The sequence below is a fragment of the Takifugu rubripes genome, chromosome 5 (genome assembly GCF_901000725.2).
Source record: "Takifugu rubripes chromosome 5, fTakRub1.2, whole genome shotgun sequence".
Lineage (NCBI taxonomy): Eukaryota > Metazoa > Chordata > Actinopteri > Tetraodontiformes > Tetraodontidae > Takifugu > Takifugu rubripes.
In genome coordinates, this window is record NC_042289.1 from 1,753,086 (window position 1) to 1,770,610 (window position 17,525).

Sequence of the window (17,525 nt, forward strand, 5' to 3'; positions counted from 1 at the left end):
CTGTGTTTAAAAATGTTCAGGTCCATGTGCACACAACCATTACAAGCATGACATTTTTTTTATTGATTGTAAAACTGCATACAATTTACAAAGACAGAACAGGACTTATAGTTCATTAAATAACTCTAAAATCAGAATTTGTATGGTCAATAAAAAAAATTGGCTCAATATTTAACACCATCTAACACCAATGTTAGTGGTGGAGGCACAAAATATCAATTGAGGTGAATGAAGGCTTATGAGTTCCTGCTTTTCAGCCACTGTAAAAAATAAAGACACTAAGGCGAGACAACATTCATTCAAAGAGATGAGTAGGAATGTATTTCAGGACAATCAGATCAATATGAAAATCAGCCTGTTGGGAAAAAGAAATGTATACCGCCTTGTCCAGAACAAATCCAAAATATTCCAGAAACCATCATAAATCTATATTAAAAACACAGAAAAACATAAGTACAGTTTCCAGGTAAAAAGATAACTACAGTAAATTATTAGCTCCCATTTCTACAGAAACATATGCTATTTGAGTAAAAAAGTCTGTAACTGTGGAGCGCTGCTTTATCTGACATAAGATCACAGCATGAACACTTCACGACCAGATAAAAACAAATAATCCAGTTTTAAGACCCAACAATTGCACTCACACTAAAAGTAGGTGAACTGAATGATAAAATCCAAAAGTGCACTTTCCTAACTCAAATGAGGCCCAGTGTAATGCCGAAACTCAGCTAATGGCTAGTTTACATGGTTTCATGACAGGATGATTAAGAACTAAGGCACTATTATGGTCCCCACATAATCAGAACTGTACAAGTCCAGCAGTCGTGGCCTTTGCTTCTGCGTACATCTCTGTGATCCAGTCCCTGTGATCCAGACATCAGTGAAAGATAAAAACCCGCAGGACGAAGGAGAGCTTCGCTGTCTCAGTGGTCCAGGCTGTTGCCCAGCTTCTGCCCCTCCTGCAGGGCGGCCATGGCCAGGCTCAAATGCTCCTTCAAGTTCTGAATCTCTCGCTCGCTCCGGCCTTTCATGCCGCTCAGCTCCTCCTGGATTTCTGTGTATCGTTCACATGCCATGTGTTTCTCCTGCAGATCAGAGAATGGCAGACATGTTTAATTAAAACGCTGGAACATCGGATAATCCTTGGACTCCAGTTGCTGAATGTTTCCAGGGTTTAATGAGAATAAACATTCCGTGGTATTTATCCGAGAAAGTCAGCTTCACAGAACAACCCCCCCCCCCACCACACACACACACACACACCCGTACCGTGTTAAGAAACTGCAGCTCATTCCTTAGGCAGCTGATCTCTTTGTGCAAATACTCAATTTCATTTTCTTTCATCCTGAGAAGAACCTAAAAGAAAAAGGGTAATGGCTGAGATGAATAAGTGCATATTAAAGACAATATTCTACTGTTCTTGAAACATATACACACCAGGCATTTTACAAGGTTCACATATTCCTTTGATTGTCTACACAACTAGATACTCAGCCAATCAGGCACGTAGAGACGACTTGACTGAAGTTCAAACCGAGCATCAAAATGGGGTAGAACAGCGATTTAAATGACATTGATGACATTGGGATTGTTGATGCCAGATGGACTGGCCTGGGTAATTCAGAAAATGTTGGGATTTGCACACACAATCATCTCTAGGGTTTCTACAGAATGGTTCCAAAATGAGACAATACCCAGTGAGTGGCAGGTGTGAACAAAAATATTGATGTCCGAGGAGAATGAGCAGACAGATCATAGGAAGACAGGTAACTCAAATAATCACTTAATACAACCAGGGAATGTAGAATAGCATCTCTGAATGCACAACACGTCAAACCTTGAAGACAGTGGGCTGCAGCAGCAGAAGACCAGGCTGGGAACATGCATAAGGACAATACAGCGGACCACACACATCATCATCCTGTCCCACCACCGACCATGAATCTCATCAAAAAAAGAAAAGATTGAGCAGAAAATCCTGGAGGCAGCGCTAACATGCTTGTTTATATTTACGCCTGTTTCCTTGTCCCTCAGACAGCTCCCTCCTCCTCCTCACTGACAATTCACGGAGATTGTCGGCCCCAAACATTTTTGGAGCCAATTAGAACAAATTCACACAAATTAACACACCTCAGACCTCAGGTTAATTTTATAAGACCTAAGACACCCCGGTGTTTGCCGTCCTTGGCTGGGAAGGGGGGAAATTGGGACAAAAGCTGCCCCATTATCTTTATGTGTGTACCTTGCTTAAGAACAACAACTGCTTCATGCTATCATGCCAACAAAATGGACCAAAATCTCTGAGGATTGTTTCCAACACCTCCTAGATGGTCTGCCACGAAGAACTAAGGCAGTTCTGGAAGCAAAAAGGGGGTTCAACCATTTACTAGCAGGGTTTACCCCATAAAGTGAACATCAATATACTTTGGTTTTTTCAAACCAAAAGACACGCTGTCGGAGGAGCAGCAAACCTTTATCAACGAGACACCTTATCTGGCCTGACTCTTGCAAAAACAGGCCTCTGTGCTGCGAGGCGCGAGTGATGCAGCAAGTATTCTCTTCCTTCCTGCTTTCACGGCATGTGTGTTCATGCATACGGACGGTTACCTCCAGTTCACAGCAAGTCCTGTCTTTGTTGGCCTCTGAGCGCTGATCTGTGAGTGCAGACTGCACACGACTCATCTCATCTTTTAGGCGGGCTTTCAAGTCCTGCGGGGGAGGGGGTACAAACGCAGTAAACAGCCCGTTATTACGCCGTATTCCAGTCTTTCATCAGCTGATGCGCTTAACTCACCTGGTTTTCTTTCCTCAGCTGTTCCAAGTCTCTCTCCTTGCGGCAGATCTCCCGTTCCCTCTCAGCGTTGTTTTGCTCCGCTCGGTTCAGCTCCAGACATTTCTGAGAGTAGCGCTCAGACAGTCCAGCCAGTTCTCTGTGCAGGGCCTGACTCTCCGCCCTGCAGTGACACATTTTTGTGTACCGAACTGTGAGGCTTAAAAGTGTCAGTGTCTTTCAGCAAACAGCAGCAAAACAACAGCAAACAATAAAAAGACCAAGACAAATTGTGTGGATTGGAATTCTGAGCAATAGCTGCATAGGAGGAATAACAGACAGGCAGTACAGATGGCCCCCACAGTGGAGGTTCCAGTGGCAGCCACTGAGACAGTGTTGTGTCAAAGGTTTTTGTGCACCTAAAAAAGGAAGCTAATCCGTGGCCAAATCCTTCTGCATTCCTTAAACACCCAACAGGACCCAGCAGCTGCGGCAGGAATGGCCTCTGCTTAGACAAGAGAACCAGGAGCTGCAGAGTCCATAAATTCTGCCTTTCTGTGTGAGACACAAGACATCTGTTAATGTGTCTGGTGTCTTACACTCTGGGCCAGGGTGCCGCCATCTATTGTCTAATCTCAATAAACCGCTACGACGCACTAATTTAAAGATTTATTATCAACAGTTATGCTTTCAATAGTGGCCCTAGTTATGCTACGACACTGACACTTACTTTTGCTGCAGCGCCTGTGCATCCATTCCCCCACCGCTGAGCCTTCTGACCTTCTCCAACTCTCTCTCCAGCTCCTCTTTGTGGTTCTTCTTCAAGGCCTCGATCACTGAAACACAAGTCGCATCAGTGTGAAATAGCTGAAGAGCAAAAACCGAAATTTGACGCAGCGCTGTGCATGAGGCACTCTCCAAACATTTGGTCGGTCCATTTTTGACAGTTTTAGAGATCTAATTGTACATTTATCTTTTTGAGTAACTGTAGTATATAAAAAGCCAATCAACACAATGCTGATAGGTGAAAACGATCTAAAATGGTGACCTCAAACAACATCTGACTGATCTTGATGATGTCTTCGCCTCAAATGAAGATTTCATTTGATGCTGTGGCGTTCTGTTACGTTGCCGACAGTGGGATGTGCTGACCTCGTGTGGTGTCCTGGGTCTCCTCCAGCAGCAGCCTGTTCTTCTCATTTTCCACCTCCTTCATCTGGCGCTCGTGTTGCCTCTGCAGCTCCTCCAGTGCCTGCCGCTGCGCGTGCTCCATGGCTGCCAGGCTGCGGCTGCAGGGGGCCTCAGGCCCACAGCCTCCCCTTGCACTTGTGCCATCCCCTCCTCCCCTCCCACCCCCCCCTCTCCGGCCTTGAAATTCCTTGAGCTGCTGCCTCAGTGACGCCACCTGTGAAGGGACAGAGGGAGGTAAAGCCCACTGAGCTACACGGATGGAGAGACAGTGGATTATTGATTGAATTAGGGCAACATGAACGGGGAGCTGCCACTTGTGAACAAGTCTGTGGAGTTTAAAAATGATACATAACTGAATGTCGATACATGACCACCGATCTGGGGCAACATAGTCTAAAATAATAATGGTCATGTGACAAACTTTTAAAGCAAACTATACACTAAACAGCCAACAGGTTCAAACCAAACAAGCATATCACATCACACTGACAAACCAGTTAAGCTTTTCAGCAGTGTTTCCCTACAAACGCCCATTTTTTGTTTTATTTTATTTCTAAATGAATTCATTATGTCAAAAGGAAAACAGTGCTGAGGCGCGACAGAAATATGAGCTATGAGCATGCAGGAAGAGGAAAGGTTTCCTTCATCCAGGCAGATGAAGGTTTAATTTGCATTTTATCTCTATATGCAAATTGGGAAAACATCTCCACACACTACCTCCCTCTGCAGCGCCTCATTGGCTGACTGTTTGGTAGTCCACGATCCCACTGCTGGCCTGGAGCTCATCTCCTTTAATGGCATGGTTTCAAATTCCGCCCACTTCTTCTCTATTTCCTCCTCCGCACAGATCCTTTGGTTCGACCCAGGACCTGTGCCCTTCTTGGACAACAAGGCCTCCCATTGGCTGGTCGCGTTCTGCTCCCCCTGCCACTGGCTGTGCTCCCTGCCCTGCCCTTCTCCGGCTTCTCTCCGACTGGATGGCAGGAGGCTGGATGAGGTGGGAACGGGGGACAGCTCAACATAGTCGAATCCTCGTAGAGCAGGGGGGGCAGATGTTGGAGGATCCGGCTGAATGCCGGCACGATGTGATAAAGGCCGATGCGAAGGCGGCATAAAGCGAGAGTGGGAGTTTTCCTTGTCGCTGCTGCTGTCGGGTAATCTACAGAGTGAAGACAAAATCTAATATAAATAAATACAGCAATATGATACAAAATATAATCTTTTGTTCTGACAACGTAAAGCAATCCTCAAAGCGAATGTTCACAGACCAGCTGCTGGTGACTCATGATGACATCAGGACACCCTGAGCAATAAACGAAGCACTGATTCGTCTGCAGCAGCCAAAACACACTGAATGAAACTCCAGGGCCAACGCTGAGTAAGAGATCTGAGCTGTGTGTGTGTGTGTGTGTGTGTGTGTGTGTGTGTGTGTGTGTGTGTGCGCGCGTGCATAACACTCCAAAACCAGACCTCAGGGATGGGAGCAAACATGCTCTTGCAACAAAAAGCACTTCAAAAACTATTTGGAGGGAAAGCAGACATTTATAATACTTCAGTTGCTTAAGTTTCAGTATGAATAAAGTTTTGCAGGCCAAATTGTTGCTCTGCTTCCAGATCAGCTGTGGCCTTCGGGAGTAAGAGCGGGAGATGAAATAACAGATCAACTCAATCAGACAATCATTTTGGACGTTTAATGTCAATAAACTTGCACTAATGCCTGGAACAACTAAGGGTTATAGTGAGCCTTGTTGAGTCAGAGGTGAACTTTATCAATATCCCTGGCTTTTATTAGAGAAATGGGAAGAGAGAAAGAGAAACAGAGAGAACGAGAAACAGACAGACAGATGTCTGATGTTGTTTAAGAGGACCTGATGGCTGTTGTAAATATTTCGAAACTTCCTGAAAACCAGACCAGACTTCGGATTTGCAAGGAGCTTTCAGACAGTGGTTACAATAAATACAAGCACGTCCTATTTAAAGACGTTGACTATTGGTCAGATTGACACATGACGCGACTAATTTAAATTGCGAAGCTGTAAATTACTGTGTGAGGTCAGGAGAGCTGCTCGGCCGGATGCACTTCTTCAAAACTTCTATCCAGTTCCGCCTGATCCCGGCCGTCATGGCAGACAGAGTGAACGCAGCCTCCTGCGTCTGCACAACAAAAGAGAGGAGGGAAAAGAGCTTCAAGCTTAGAGCCGGATCCCAAAAGAGTAAACATTTGGATGAGGTTGTAACACATCTGAGTCATGATAATAGGTTAAAAAAGGAGGGGAAACTGAGAGGTCTGTTTACAGTAGAAGGATAAAATGTTCTCCCCTGGTCAAGTATCATTTCTTAGGGGTTCACAGTGCAAATGTCTGACAGCACTCTTTGTATAAATATTTTAAATCATGTTTTCTTCTGCGAGAAGGTGAGAAGCGCTGAGCTACATCAGCAAACACCGACCTGTATCTGAAAGCCGTAGTTCTTCTCCACATCGAACTCAGACACCCTCACACAGGATTTTAGGTCGATCTCTCCGTCCAGGTCATCTTTCTGCACACAAATGCGACTCGTTTCCCGTCTTTCTGACAAATGCGTACATGTCTGCACATGCTTTGGTTGTCAGAAAGTGTCAAAATGACAACTGAATTTACCTCCTCTGCACTGGAGTCTCGGTAATACTTCAGTCCAGCATCAGACAGAACAAACCAGTGCTTCTTCCACTGCAGGGAAACGGCAGATTCAGCAGCGCAAGGTTTCATCTCAAGCCTACAGTGTTACATCTATGACCAAGTTTGCATTTGTAGCAGTATTTCTTTCACTTAAGACAGACTCCGGCTTCACGAAAAGCGACAGGAGAGACAGAAACGGGACGTCTCGGACGTACCTCTCCATTGTCGTCCAGTTTGGACATCCATCCCTTCTTGAAGTTCAGGAGGTCAGGCTGCGAAGCAAAGAGTACACATCATCACAGCTCTAGTCACAAGTCAGTTCCTAACTTTAGGAAAAAACAGGCTTTTCTGTGCACGCAAACTCAAACCAGCAGATTTGTTAAAGGTTAATGTTGATTTTTGTACTTTGAGACCTAATTCTTTATAATCTGTTTGCGCAGCACACACAGACTTTCATAAGAATGTAAACTCTTATTCGTTTAAAAGATAATAATTAAAGTTTAGAATAACCATAGAATCATGGACTTAGGCAAGTAGCGTTCCTTTTATTGGCTTACATTTAAAATCATATGATTTAGTTTTAATTACAGATTAAACAGGCTGCAGATTAAGATTTAGAGGGTATTAATAATGAGGTGAGCCCAGTTAGATCACACTGTGGTGGATTATTGTGTAACAGAGACAGAAAATGCTGCAACACATGCTCAAACGTAGACAATCCAAATCCCGAAGAAAGAATCATCGCAGTCCTGGAGGATGAAGATAAACTGTGCTGGCAAAAACGATACAAGAACAAGACTAAAGCAGTTTACCGACTAAGCGTCATAAACGCCATCGTAAAGCAGATGAACGTCACAGAACATTAGAACTCTAAAGCAGATGTAAAAACTAGCAGGAACCAGTTCAAGAGGGCACAAAATATCTGAAAAGTGTTAAAAAAAAAGAAACTTGTCAAACTGTGGTGAGCTGATGACAACAAGAGCAGAACACACTCAACAGTTGGTACCTTCAAACGCCGTGATCCCAAATTTAGATAAGGGAGCCCCCCTCGAGCGTACATTCCTGCCTGCTTATCTCTCTATCACTGTGTTCGCTCCTCACTTGTGCAGCTCCTTGTCAATTCATCATCCCACTCCCATCACGTCTATCTCCATGTAACACCGCTCGCTTTTCCAGCCCTGCTGTTCCCTCTGTTTGCACTTTTTTAAAATTTGTTCTCTGCCTGTTCTGTCAACTGTAACGGCCCCTTTAGCACAACCCTATTTTGCTCTGTACACGGCGGTGCATCCACGTCACTCATGTCTTTTAGTTCTTAAAGGTCAGCACAGGTTAATAACAGGAAACTGAGGATGGATCAACATTAAGGTGCTTGAAAATTCACTTAAATCATGAGCGAATATGATGCCGAACAAGAAATTCTAGATCACAATACTGAGATGGCCTCTTCACACAGGAGTTTTAAAGCTGCAATATAAAACACTGACAAAGTTCTTCCTCCAAACTCAACCGTGACACATCCCAATTAAATTTTGTCACTTGAACAGGATGTGGGGAGCAGATGTTAGTAAATACATATTTAGGTCATCTGTTTATGACCTTAAGAGCTCATACAGTCAACAGATGGATGTCCCCTTTTGCAAAAGCATTCTAAGCATTGTTTACAAAAGGCTCTTTTGCACCTGCTTCCTAGGTATAAATATCAAAAACACTGACAGTAGCTCAATTCAGAGGGTTTTTTTGGTTTGGTTTTTACTTCTATATAGCAGAGACCAGCTAACATCTACCGGCTCTTCTTGTTGCAGCATCTGCTAAACAAATGGAAGCAACACCTGCCTGCAAAGCCACGTCAATTGTACATACACGCACAAATTTCAGCTTTTGACAAGGCCCGGTTTGATGTAAAGGTTAGAAGAGCTTTTTCGTAAAAGAAAACAAACACAGAAGCTAAAGTGAAGGCTAGCTTAGCCACACTCATTATAACAGCTATTTAAAATTCAGGAAGCATTGGCGGGGGAGGAAACTGTCAAGGTGCAACTTACCGTCATGATAACAGGATCCAGAGAGGCAAACAAAGGCAAAAGACAAGTAAATGTAAACGCTTTGCTGCTGTAAACCTTATTCTTCAGCTTAGCCGATCTTTAAAAGAAAAACTACACCGCGATCCTCTGACGTTATACGACATGAAGTAACCCCGCCATTCATGCCCACGATAACTTTAGACAGACCATAATATTTCCTCGGCCCGGATTTGGGGAGGAAAGAAGGCCTACTTTCTAAACGCGACTAAAACTAAGGGTTTTTTTTAGCCATGGTGAAAAGTTGGCGTGGAGCGGCGGGTAGGTAGCGACAATCCCGCAACTCGCTGCTGCTGCTCGGCCACTTCCTGGGCGGAACTGCGAAGATCGTTTAAAAAAAAAAACTACACGATGCCGCCTCAAAACCGAAGAGAACCTGCCGAGGAACAACGTTTCCCTAAAATAAACGGCGAATAATATTGATGTTTGGGGGGGTTTTTTTTGTTTTTTTTTACGCCCTCAAAGTTATGTAGTGTAGAGCAGGAGGAAGTATTACAGTGACGTCTCACTCCCTCCTCTTTAGTGGGGACAAAAACCTGTGAAAAAGAGTTTATCTTGATAAGATACAAATTCACTTAAACTTTACTGCCCAGAATACCCGATGAATTGCAACTAAGAGAACACCTGCCCTCACAGAATTCTGTCTGTGTTGTCACTGGATCCAGTTCAGGAATTTCAACACATGCCATGGCAGACCAGAGTCTTTGGAAATACCTGAAGCATACCTGTCTGGTTAATATGTAACAGAAGCAGGCTCCAAGTACCTACAATAAACCCCTGTGAGCTCACTTAACCATTAATGACGACAGAAAAATCAGCTGTCATTTAACCCTGAGAGTCATGATTTTCACTGTGGGAGAGACTGTACCTGCATTTGCCCTGATCTGTGGTAGTTCCCTCTGCCAGAACTGCCCTCATCTGCTGTGGGACTATCAGGCCTCTGAAAATCAACAGTCTGTTACTGAAAGACTCTCTGCCATGAACAAACACAGCAAAGTGGTTTTCCAATTCTGGCTTGCGCTGCAGAGAAGATGTGGTTGAGCATGAGCAAGTTAATCCAGGTAAGAATGAAAGACTAAACATTCCCATTTGCTGGGGGGAAAAGTTGCTCAACGTCATGTCCAAAGCACAGATCATAAGATGTGTTTTTGCACAGCTTCTTTAGGGCTGCTACAATAAAAGTGAGTTTTACCAGATGTTAAGTAAACCAGCTGTCGGCTTACCTGCAGCGAGGTGGAGGAGTGTGTTTGTGATAAATATCCACTGCTACCGTAGTGCCACTCAGCGTCCCCTGTGTCCTCCCAATCTCTGGAGGGATGTTTGCTCAGGGAGTGGCTAAAATGGCAGAAAGGTATATCAGAATGTCAAAATGTCTGTGTAGATTCTCAATCATCCAGGTCATCGTATCCAAGGTAGTTTTCTATGTCAACTGGACTAGGTTTCTTCTCTTGAAGACGTTTCGCCTTCTATCCAGAAGGCTTCTTCAGTTCTGAATTCGCTGGGGAGAGAGCTTGAAAATATAGCTCCTGTGGACCATTGGCATGCTAATGATCTGGGTGGTCACCTTAGAGTCGTTAGCAGGGTCGTTGGTCGGGTCGTTCACCTAGTTTCTGTTGAGGTGTCTCCCCTCCTTACCATTTCCAAATTGGAAAAACCATCCTTAAACAGAGGTGTAGGGCTGAGACACTTCCTGTCACCCACGTACAATGCAGTCCTCCACTCCTTCCAACAACAAACCAAACATTCACACCATTCCAGGAGACCCGGTGACACACCACCATGTGATCCAGCAGACAAAGGGGGTTGACATAGTCCAGTCCAGTCCAGTTGACATAGAAAACTACCTTGGATATATCAGAATGTCAAGTTTGGACGAGGCGATCTAAAGATTTTTGAAGCTGCTTGACCTGGCAGGTTTGAAGAGTTCCTGTCTCTGTGAGGGCCGCTGGTTCTGAGGCCGCCCTGTATGGCTGCCTGCTTCCCTCTGATGGACAATTTTGACCTTTGGCACATCAGCTATCATGACATACTCCTCCCTGATGCGTCCCGAGGGCCCCAACAATGGCGGCCCAGACTCTGAGGACTCCACTGAGCTGTGGGAAGAGATGTGCCGCTGCATTTGGACCTGCGATGAAGGCGAAGGGCTCCGCTGGCGCCGGGGTGGTGGGTCTCTCCGAGATGGACTGCTTTCTTCAGGGCCCAGTCTCCCAGATCTGGTGATATTGGGGCTCCTACGAGTTTCCCTGGTGATGGAGGATGTTCTGCTTCCATTTGTAACTTGTCTGGAGGGCGAAGCAACACGAGATAACGAAGAGCTACTGTGAGAACGGGCTGACTCTCGCCAGGAGGATGAGCGATAGGAGTCAGAGTTTGAATTTTGGTATTGGTTTTTTCGATTCAATGAATGGCTAGAATCTCCATCGGTGGCATTTCTAAGAACTGAGTATCCAGGTGCTTCAGTGGATCCTTTTCTAGAGGGAGAGGAATTACGGCTGCTGTGATTTTTGCTGTTGAGCGAGCGGCTAGCTTCTGTTTTATGCAACAAGCGATGGTCAGTGGCATTGTCGCGTTTTCCTATAGACATTGCAATGTTGCTATCGCGGCTCTGTAGCCGAAACTGTGAAGGCATTTCGTGGCTTCTCCTCAGAGGGGAAGAGCTTCGGCTTCCAGAAGTGCCACCATGTAAGGAATTACTGTCCTTTGTTCTTCTGAGCTGAAATTGAGTTGACGTCTGATCATTTTTCCTTCCAGGAGATGAACCTTGATTGTGCCAATCCCGTGAGTGGCCAGCAGGGCCTGATGCGCCTTTATGGAGCGCAGAATGACTCGCCATACTTCTTCTGGATGTTGCTACGGTTTGAGTCTCATCTTCTTGGTCATTTGTTCCATTCTGAGTCATCTCGTTACGAAGCAGAGCCTGGCTTTCAATATCGTAGCCTTCTCTTATAGGGGAACCACAGCGTCCATGATGACTATGGCCACTTAGAGACAGAACAGACTCGGATGTACGAAGGAGGGATTGGCTGGAGGAGTAATTGTTCCTCCTTTGAGGTGAAGAACCACAACTGTCACGTACGCCACCAGAAGCTTTCCAAGATGGCGACGAAGCACGACTGCCATACCTGTGTCCATCTGGGGGACCGCTACTGAGTTCAGTTTTGCGAAGAGACATTTGGCCTGAAGGGTGACGATCCCTTCTTAAAGGAGATGAGCTTCTACCATCTCGGGTACAACCATTCAACGACTGACTTGCTTCTGCTTTTCTCAAAGCACTCCTGAAGTCCGACACAGTGGTCGACTGGGATTTCGTTGTCGCAGCATATGATTTAAAGTTTCTTGGAAGGGTTCCTGATTCATAACATGTCCTTTGACCGCCTTTCTGGGAATTTCCAGATCCCATTTCCAACCCACGAGTCCACCCTCCACTGGCAGATCCATGCCTGCCGATGGAAGTGGCAGACTCACAGCGTCTGAATGGTTGGCTTCCACATGAAGGCGAAGAAGAGCGTGACTGCAGAGGGGATCCACGCCTTGAGGTATCCATACGCCCTGAATGCCAGTAGGTAGAGGCAGAAGAAGAGCCTCCTTGATTGTAGGAGTTACTGAGGCCTTTTCTACCAGTGGAGGCCAACGACTCTGCTATCTTAAATGGAGTAGGACTCGGAGACCGAGGCCCAACCTGAGCTTCAACTTCAATGGCGACCTCATGAAGGTCAGGAGACGGGACATCCATCAGCAGGTCCTCGTTGAGAACAGTCATCTTTTGCCTTTCTGAAGCCGCACCCAGACTTGGGTTTCTGAAAGGGATGGTGTCCTTTGGTTCCACATTTTCTGTGCTGAAGATGCGGTGCCCTCTCTCATAATGGCGGAATGGACCAGATGGGTTGTTGTCGCGGAGCAAACTGGTGCCTGCTGCCCTCCCCAAGGAGAAGTAACCACTTTCACGTTTTGCTCTGTCTTCTTTCAACCCTGAAACAAAAGATTGATAAAAGACGGAGGAGCTGAAGCAGAAGCAAGACTCATCAGAGTGCAACAGGGTACTGTGAAGCTGTCGGAGGTCTCCGGACACAAACGGAGCGATATAAAATTACTCATTATTGCTCCGTGACACCCCGGCAGGTAACCTCAAACATCAGTGGCACGTAAACAACACCTGTAGCTGTAACTAGATATGGATGGGTCAATTAGTCATAGCTTCACCCTACATTTGCGTTTCATACTTTGTGACTTTTTGTGATGTTTTAATTGGTTTAATGATTTAATGAGACGCCCCGAAGGACATAACAAAATACGTTGTCAACTTTTGTGTACCTGATGTGCCGTTGAAGCCATCTCTGCTCTGAGCTTCTTCCATCCAGCCCCGAGGGTTGGGCCTATGGGGTGGAGGGTCCAATCTGGTCATTCCGACTTTGGTTGAACGGCAACGAATTGGCAGATATTCGTCCTCAGCACTGCCCGAGCCGCTGGACTCTTGGTAGTCGCTCTGTTCCAGGCAGCTAAGGGGAAGAGAATAAGGAAGAAAGAAGGATGAAAGGTGAAGGACTGAGAGTGCAGAAGGCAAAGGGAGGAAAGACAGAGACAAAACAACAGTAAATCCTGAGAAATAAGCAATTTCACACTGGCCCACCTGTCAGTGCTGTCGTCGTCGTCTCCGTCGCAGATATAAAGTTCACAGTCGGGGCTCAGGATGCAGAAAGGAGTGTCCTGACGATCCACACTGCCTCCTCTGACATCACAGTAGCTGCTCACTGCCGACACACTGTCAGAATCCTCCTGATAGGGTGACAGGTTAGGATAACCCAATCATGTGGCCACCAAGACACTCTGTGTCAAAGCATTGCTATAAAAACAACGTAGAGCTTATCAAAAACGCCAGTGCTCTTTTAAGCATATAGTTTTACTGGATCTATATACTGTACTACCTATATCTATATCATATACAATCACAGTCACATGAAATACATTAAAACTAATGTAGCTCCTTATAGCTCCTTACCCTGGTCATCTCATTGAGGACCAGAGAAAATGTTGCCATACCCAAAAATGTCCTCACTCCTCTATAATGCATATTTGGTACCCCCACCCCCCCCAGCCCACCACACACACACACACACACACACACACACACACACACACACACACACACACACACACACAGAGTCTGTTTAGGGTTACATCTCTGTAACCAGAGATCATGACTTTTTAATAATTAATGACTATTTCTTAGCGTAGCCGGCACTTCATCTCAGAAGAGGCTAAACCTGTCTCTTCTAATCTGACGCAAGTCTCAGAATCAAAACTGCATGTTACTTATTTTGAAGCATCACAACACACTTCATTACGTCTGCATGAAGTGATCGCTTTCCAACTACAGAAAGGCAACAGTTCCAAATTTAGCTGCACCATTTCTTACGTTTCTATGCATAATCGCAAAACAGTAGTGAAGGAGCCGATGAGGCTCTGAACTTTTTATACGACTTCATCTCAATAGAAGCCTGAAGATATTTCAAAATATAGATGATCATCACAATATTTAATGTCTGAGATCCGGGGTGCTCCCTCCCATCCAGTTAATCCCTTTTCTCTGCAGGTGCACCCACCTCCACACACCCCCTCTCCTTTCTTTTCTACCTTGCTGCTGGTGTCTCTTTCCTCCTCCTGGGATGGGATCGGTGTCAGCGCCACCCCTTTGACTCGTCCAACCTTGGAGTCTGTTTGAGTTTTAACACCATTTTCAGGTTCTGCTGCGGGTTTCTGCTGCGGCGTTGCCTCGGCACTCTCCCTCGCCCCGGAGTGCAGGTGCTTCTGGCGCAGGCAGTCATGGCAACGGGAGGGGTCAAAGATGTTGGGCTGGAACTTGGGGCATGTGGGCTCTTCACCGGTAGGCGACATGGTGGGATCCTCATTGCATCCTGTGACCGTACATTCAGCCATCTTATTCCATAGTGCCAATTCATGATAAGTCATATCAAGACAAACAGTTTAACCCAAATGGTCATATTATCTATTTAATATGCTATTAATAACACTTTAAAGCATGTGGTGAAATACTGCTGGTCATCCTACACTTGAACAAAGTATTGTAAAGCATTTTTTAACAGTGCAAGATATTGTAAAGAAAACTTTTTTTCATTAGACTTTAGCTAAATCAATGTAGCAGAGCCTTATATAATTACCACCTGAACACACCGGGCTCCCCACAACACATTCTGTCCTTTGTGATCATGCAATATTTTACTGAGATAAACATAATGGAATTGATGATTACCTGATTAGAAGTTTCATTCATCTAGTCAGACAAAACAACAGCCATCCAGCCCCACCATCAAGTGACTCTTCTTCTGTTAATTCCCTTGTTCTCACGCTGCCACACACTATGATTCTGATGTGTTTTTGTCCAACCAAAAAGATGAATCTGACGCCTTTTTTTCTGCCATGGTGGCTCTCAGTCAGAGCAGCGATGGACCTTGCAGTGCACAGACCTTCAGCCAATGTGGAGCCGTAGGCCTGGACGATCCTCCATTGAGCACTTGTATTAAATATCATTGGCTTTAGAAAGCGAAATGAAACGCGCAGGCGAATGACAGCTGGCACACGTTGGCTCAGGTTAGCGTAAATAAATAAACACTGGCGAGGGTTGTGCTTGAGGGGTGGGGTTTGACATACATTAAAACCACGAATATGTCAGTAAAGTGTGGTAGAAGGCTCTGAAATAGCAGCCTTTTCTTCAGATCATTCACAGGTTAACATCAAGTGAGCAGAGCTGAGGGTCAATTTCCTGGTGTTGGAGAGGATGTCGACAACAGACTCAGGTTTCCTTAAACAATAGACAGAAGTACACGCTGACATTGGTGTGGGGGCCAACTTTTAGAAGGATTCAGCTTTTATTTCAAATGGAACCCAAGAACATAGAACAGTATAAAACTATAAATACAGTTTTACTTCAAAATATATAGCAGATTGGAACAGGGTCAAAAACACACCAGGGCAGTTCCAGGGCTTGATACAAACATCCTGCTGAAGCAATACAGCTCCATTTTGATCCATCTGTGTAGTTGTTGCTCTCAAGTGGTCCAGCAGTTTCAGTGTCCCAACACTGCACTGTAATTTATTCACTTCACTCCTGATGATGAACTCTCTTCCCAGTCTTTCTACGTCTCTGTGACTTGCTTGTCTTTTTTTTCTGTTTACTCAATATGGCATTGTGTTTGTTGTCTGTCGGCTGGCCTTGTCCTCTTCGGCTTTCCTGCTTCCCTTTCCTGTTCCGCTTGGTGGTGTAGGTGCTGAGCGATGCTGTCAGGGAGCGGATCCTGGAGCAACAGGAGGGAAAGTGGCATAAAAGGAGCTAGATGCAGCTACACCAGGAGACAGCTGTGATATATTTTTAGGCAATGCTACAGCGGCCAATCTGCATATTAATCAACACTAGCAAAAATAAGAAGACGATTACTCTCAATTACTGCTTTATAGAAAACTTACTTTTTATTAATAATGGGATTTCCAGCTTTTCTTGGCATTGCTTCAGTTATTTCTTGTCCTTCTTCTTTCTTTTCTTCATCTTCATTAACCTAAATGTTTGAAAAAAAATTATCAAAAAGTGGCTTTCACTGGCACAGACATTATTTTAAGCATCAATTCACTGGCCTGACTGAATTGAAGAGAGATGGTAAATACAGGCACATTGATTATACCTCAGTGGTGGCAGATCCAAAGAGATTGGCTCCTGTGAGGTCAAGATCACTGATGGTCGTCACAGTGACCGTGTGGTTGGGGTGATCATACTGCAAAGACTCTGTTGTACTTGTTATGGCGTCTTCAAGATCATCGGCAGCAGCATCTGATAAGTGATGCACATAGGAGACAGGTTTTTAAAAAGTGTCCCATTTCCAAGTGTCATTCAGTGAACTGGGTATCAATGGTTTATCAACTCACCAAGGGCTTCATTTCTCTCCTTCAGCATTTTTATGTATTCTTTATGTCTCTAGGTAACAGATAGACACACACGTGAGATTATCACAAGATTTTTATCAAGATTTTTTCAACATATTTACCCTCTAACTTACTTCTTCTCGCACTCTGATCTGTTCCTCCCTGATTTTTTTTTGGATTTCTGCCACTGCTGCTTTTCTCCTTTCCACCTTTCGCTTATGAAAACCAGTTAAATACTCCCTGACAGTGCAATAGGAGACAGATGCTGCATCAATCTTGCGAAATGAGTTTCGTTAATCTCAAACACCAACAAAACAATAATTCAACGTAAGAACAAACTGTGAAGGAAGCAATGTGTATTGCGATTGATAGATCACTTATTTTCAATACAACACATTGGACAACGTTAATTAAACTAAGTTAACTAAACCAAGTAATACAAACAGGAGTTACATCGTAAATCGATGATTTCAATGCAACAAACTGATCAAGTATTCAAGATTAATTTGCTTGAATAACAAACGATCAATGACAGCTAACCCTGAATGCTAACGCCTATGAGACTGTGTAAAACAAATAACTTACTGTCGATGTTTGTCATCAAACATAACGATGCATTTATTTTCCCGTTTCTTAGCGCCAGGCTTAAATTTTGCTTTCTTAGACATATTCTTTTTTGTGTTTTTCATGTTGTACACGTGAAACCTTCTCTACTCTATTCCAACTTCCGTCCTGGTCCGTCGTTAAAATCCGTTCGAGTGAAAACGGTGGCAGTGAAACGTTCCATAAAACCTTACCATTTAATATATAATATAATATAATATAATATAATATAATATAATATAATATAATAGTGGAAACAAGGAAACATTTTCTCAAAATATAATAATGACATGTCTGGAT

At 44.5% G+C, this 17,525-nt stretch overlaps 3 protein-coding genes across 4 annotated transcripts; all 3 read right to left on the bottom strand.

Annotated features, from left to right (window-relative positions):
- Positions 1-38: 38 nt before the first annotated feature.
- triobpb (TRIO and F-actin binding protein b) lies at positions 39-8,992 on the bottom strand. 2 transcript variants are annotated; one of them, XM_029835910.1, is made up of 12 exons: positions 8,658-8,992; positions 6,834-6,890; positions 6,601-6,669; positions 6,410-6,499; positions 6,006-6,115; positions 4,679-5,120; positions 3,923-4,175; positions 3,501-3,606; positions 2,795-2,966; positions 2,608-2,709; positions 1,270-1,356; positions 39-1,085 (listed from the first exon to the last, which is right to left on the bottom strand). In XM_029835910.1, exons 1-12 carry the CDS (start codon positions 8,661-8,663, stop codon positions 924-926), a joined length of 1,656 nt encoding a protein of 551 aa, XP_029691770.1. In that variant the 5' UTR covers positions 8,664-8,992; the 3' UTR covers positions 39-923. The 2 variants fall into 2 exon arrangements, with proteins under 2 accessions (XP_029691770.1, XP_003964333.2); XM_003964284.3 differs by having other exon boundaries at positions 2,795-2,954; positions 8,658-8,990.
- Positions 8,993-10,924: 1,932 nt separating this feature from the next.
- Positions 10,925-13,365, bottom strand: LOC115249935 (serine/arginine repetitive matrix protein 4-like). Its single transcript, XM_029836618.1, has 4 exons — positions 13,321-13,365; positions 13,005-13,189; positions 11,134-12,662; positions 10,925-10,975 (listed from the first exon to the last, which is right to left on the bottom strand). Exons 2-4 carry the CDS (start codon positions 13,093-13,095, stop codon positions 10,925-10,927), a joined length of 1,671 nt encoding a protein of 556 aa, XP_029692478.1. The 5' UTR covers positions 13,096-13,189; positions 13,321-13,365.
- Positions 13,366-15,545: 2,180 nt separating this feature from the next.
- nol12 (nucleolar protein 12) lies at positions 15,546-17,398 on the bottom strand. The gene is made up of 6 exons (XM_003964250.3): positions 17,208-17,398; positions 16,757-16,862; positions 16,626-16,674; positions 16,385-16,530; positions 16,173-16,261; positions 15,546-16,003 (listed from the first exon to the last, which is right to left on the bottom strand). Exons 1-6 carry the CDS (start codon positions 17,309-17,311, stop codon positions 15,811-15,813), a joined length of 687 nt encoding a protein of 228 aa, XP_003964299.1. The 5' UTR covers positions 17,312-17,398; the 3' UTR covers positions 15,546-15,810.
- Positions 17,399-17,525: the final 127 nt, after the last annotated feature.

Excerpts from the sequence above, each read along its gene's own strand:
- nol12 (XM_003964250.3), bottom strand. The coding sequence starts at position 17,311 with ATGAAAAACACAAAAAAGAATATGTCTAAGAAAGCAAAATTTAAGCCT. Across the intron at positions 16,531-16,625 it reads GGAGAGAAATGAAGCCCTTG|ATGCTGCTGCCGATGATCTT; the intron begins GTGAGTTGATAA and ends ATCACTTATCAG. Across the intron at positions 16,004-16,172 it reads AATCCCATTATTAATAAAAA|GATCCGCTCCCTGACAGCAT; the intron begins GTAAGTTTTCTA and ends CTGTTGCTCCAG.
- LOC115249935 (XM_029836618.1), bottom strand. The coding sequence starts at position 13,095 with ATGACCAGATTGGACCCTCCACCCCATAGGCCCAACCCTCGGGGCTGG. Across the intron at positions 12,663-13,004 it reads TGGCTTCAACGGCACATCAG|GGTTGAAAGAAGACAGAGCA; the intron begins GTACACAAAAGT and ends CTTTTGTTTCAG. Across the intron at positions 10,976-11,133 it reads CTGAAGCACCTGGATACTCA|ACAAGTTACAAATGGAAGCA; the intron begins GTTCTTAGAAAT and ends TTCGCCCTCCAG.
- triobpb (XM_029835910.1), bottom strand. Across the intron at positions 4,176-4,678 it reads ATGAGGCGCTGCAGAGGGAG|GTGGCGTCACTGAGGCAGCA; the intron begins GTAGTGTGTGGA and ends GTCCCTTCACAG. Across the intron at positions 1,357-2,607 it reads GGACTTGCTGTGAACTGGAG|GTTCTTCTCAGGATGAAAGA; the intron begins GTAACCGTCCGT and ends TTTTTCTTTTAG.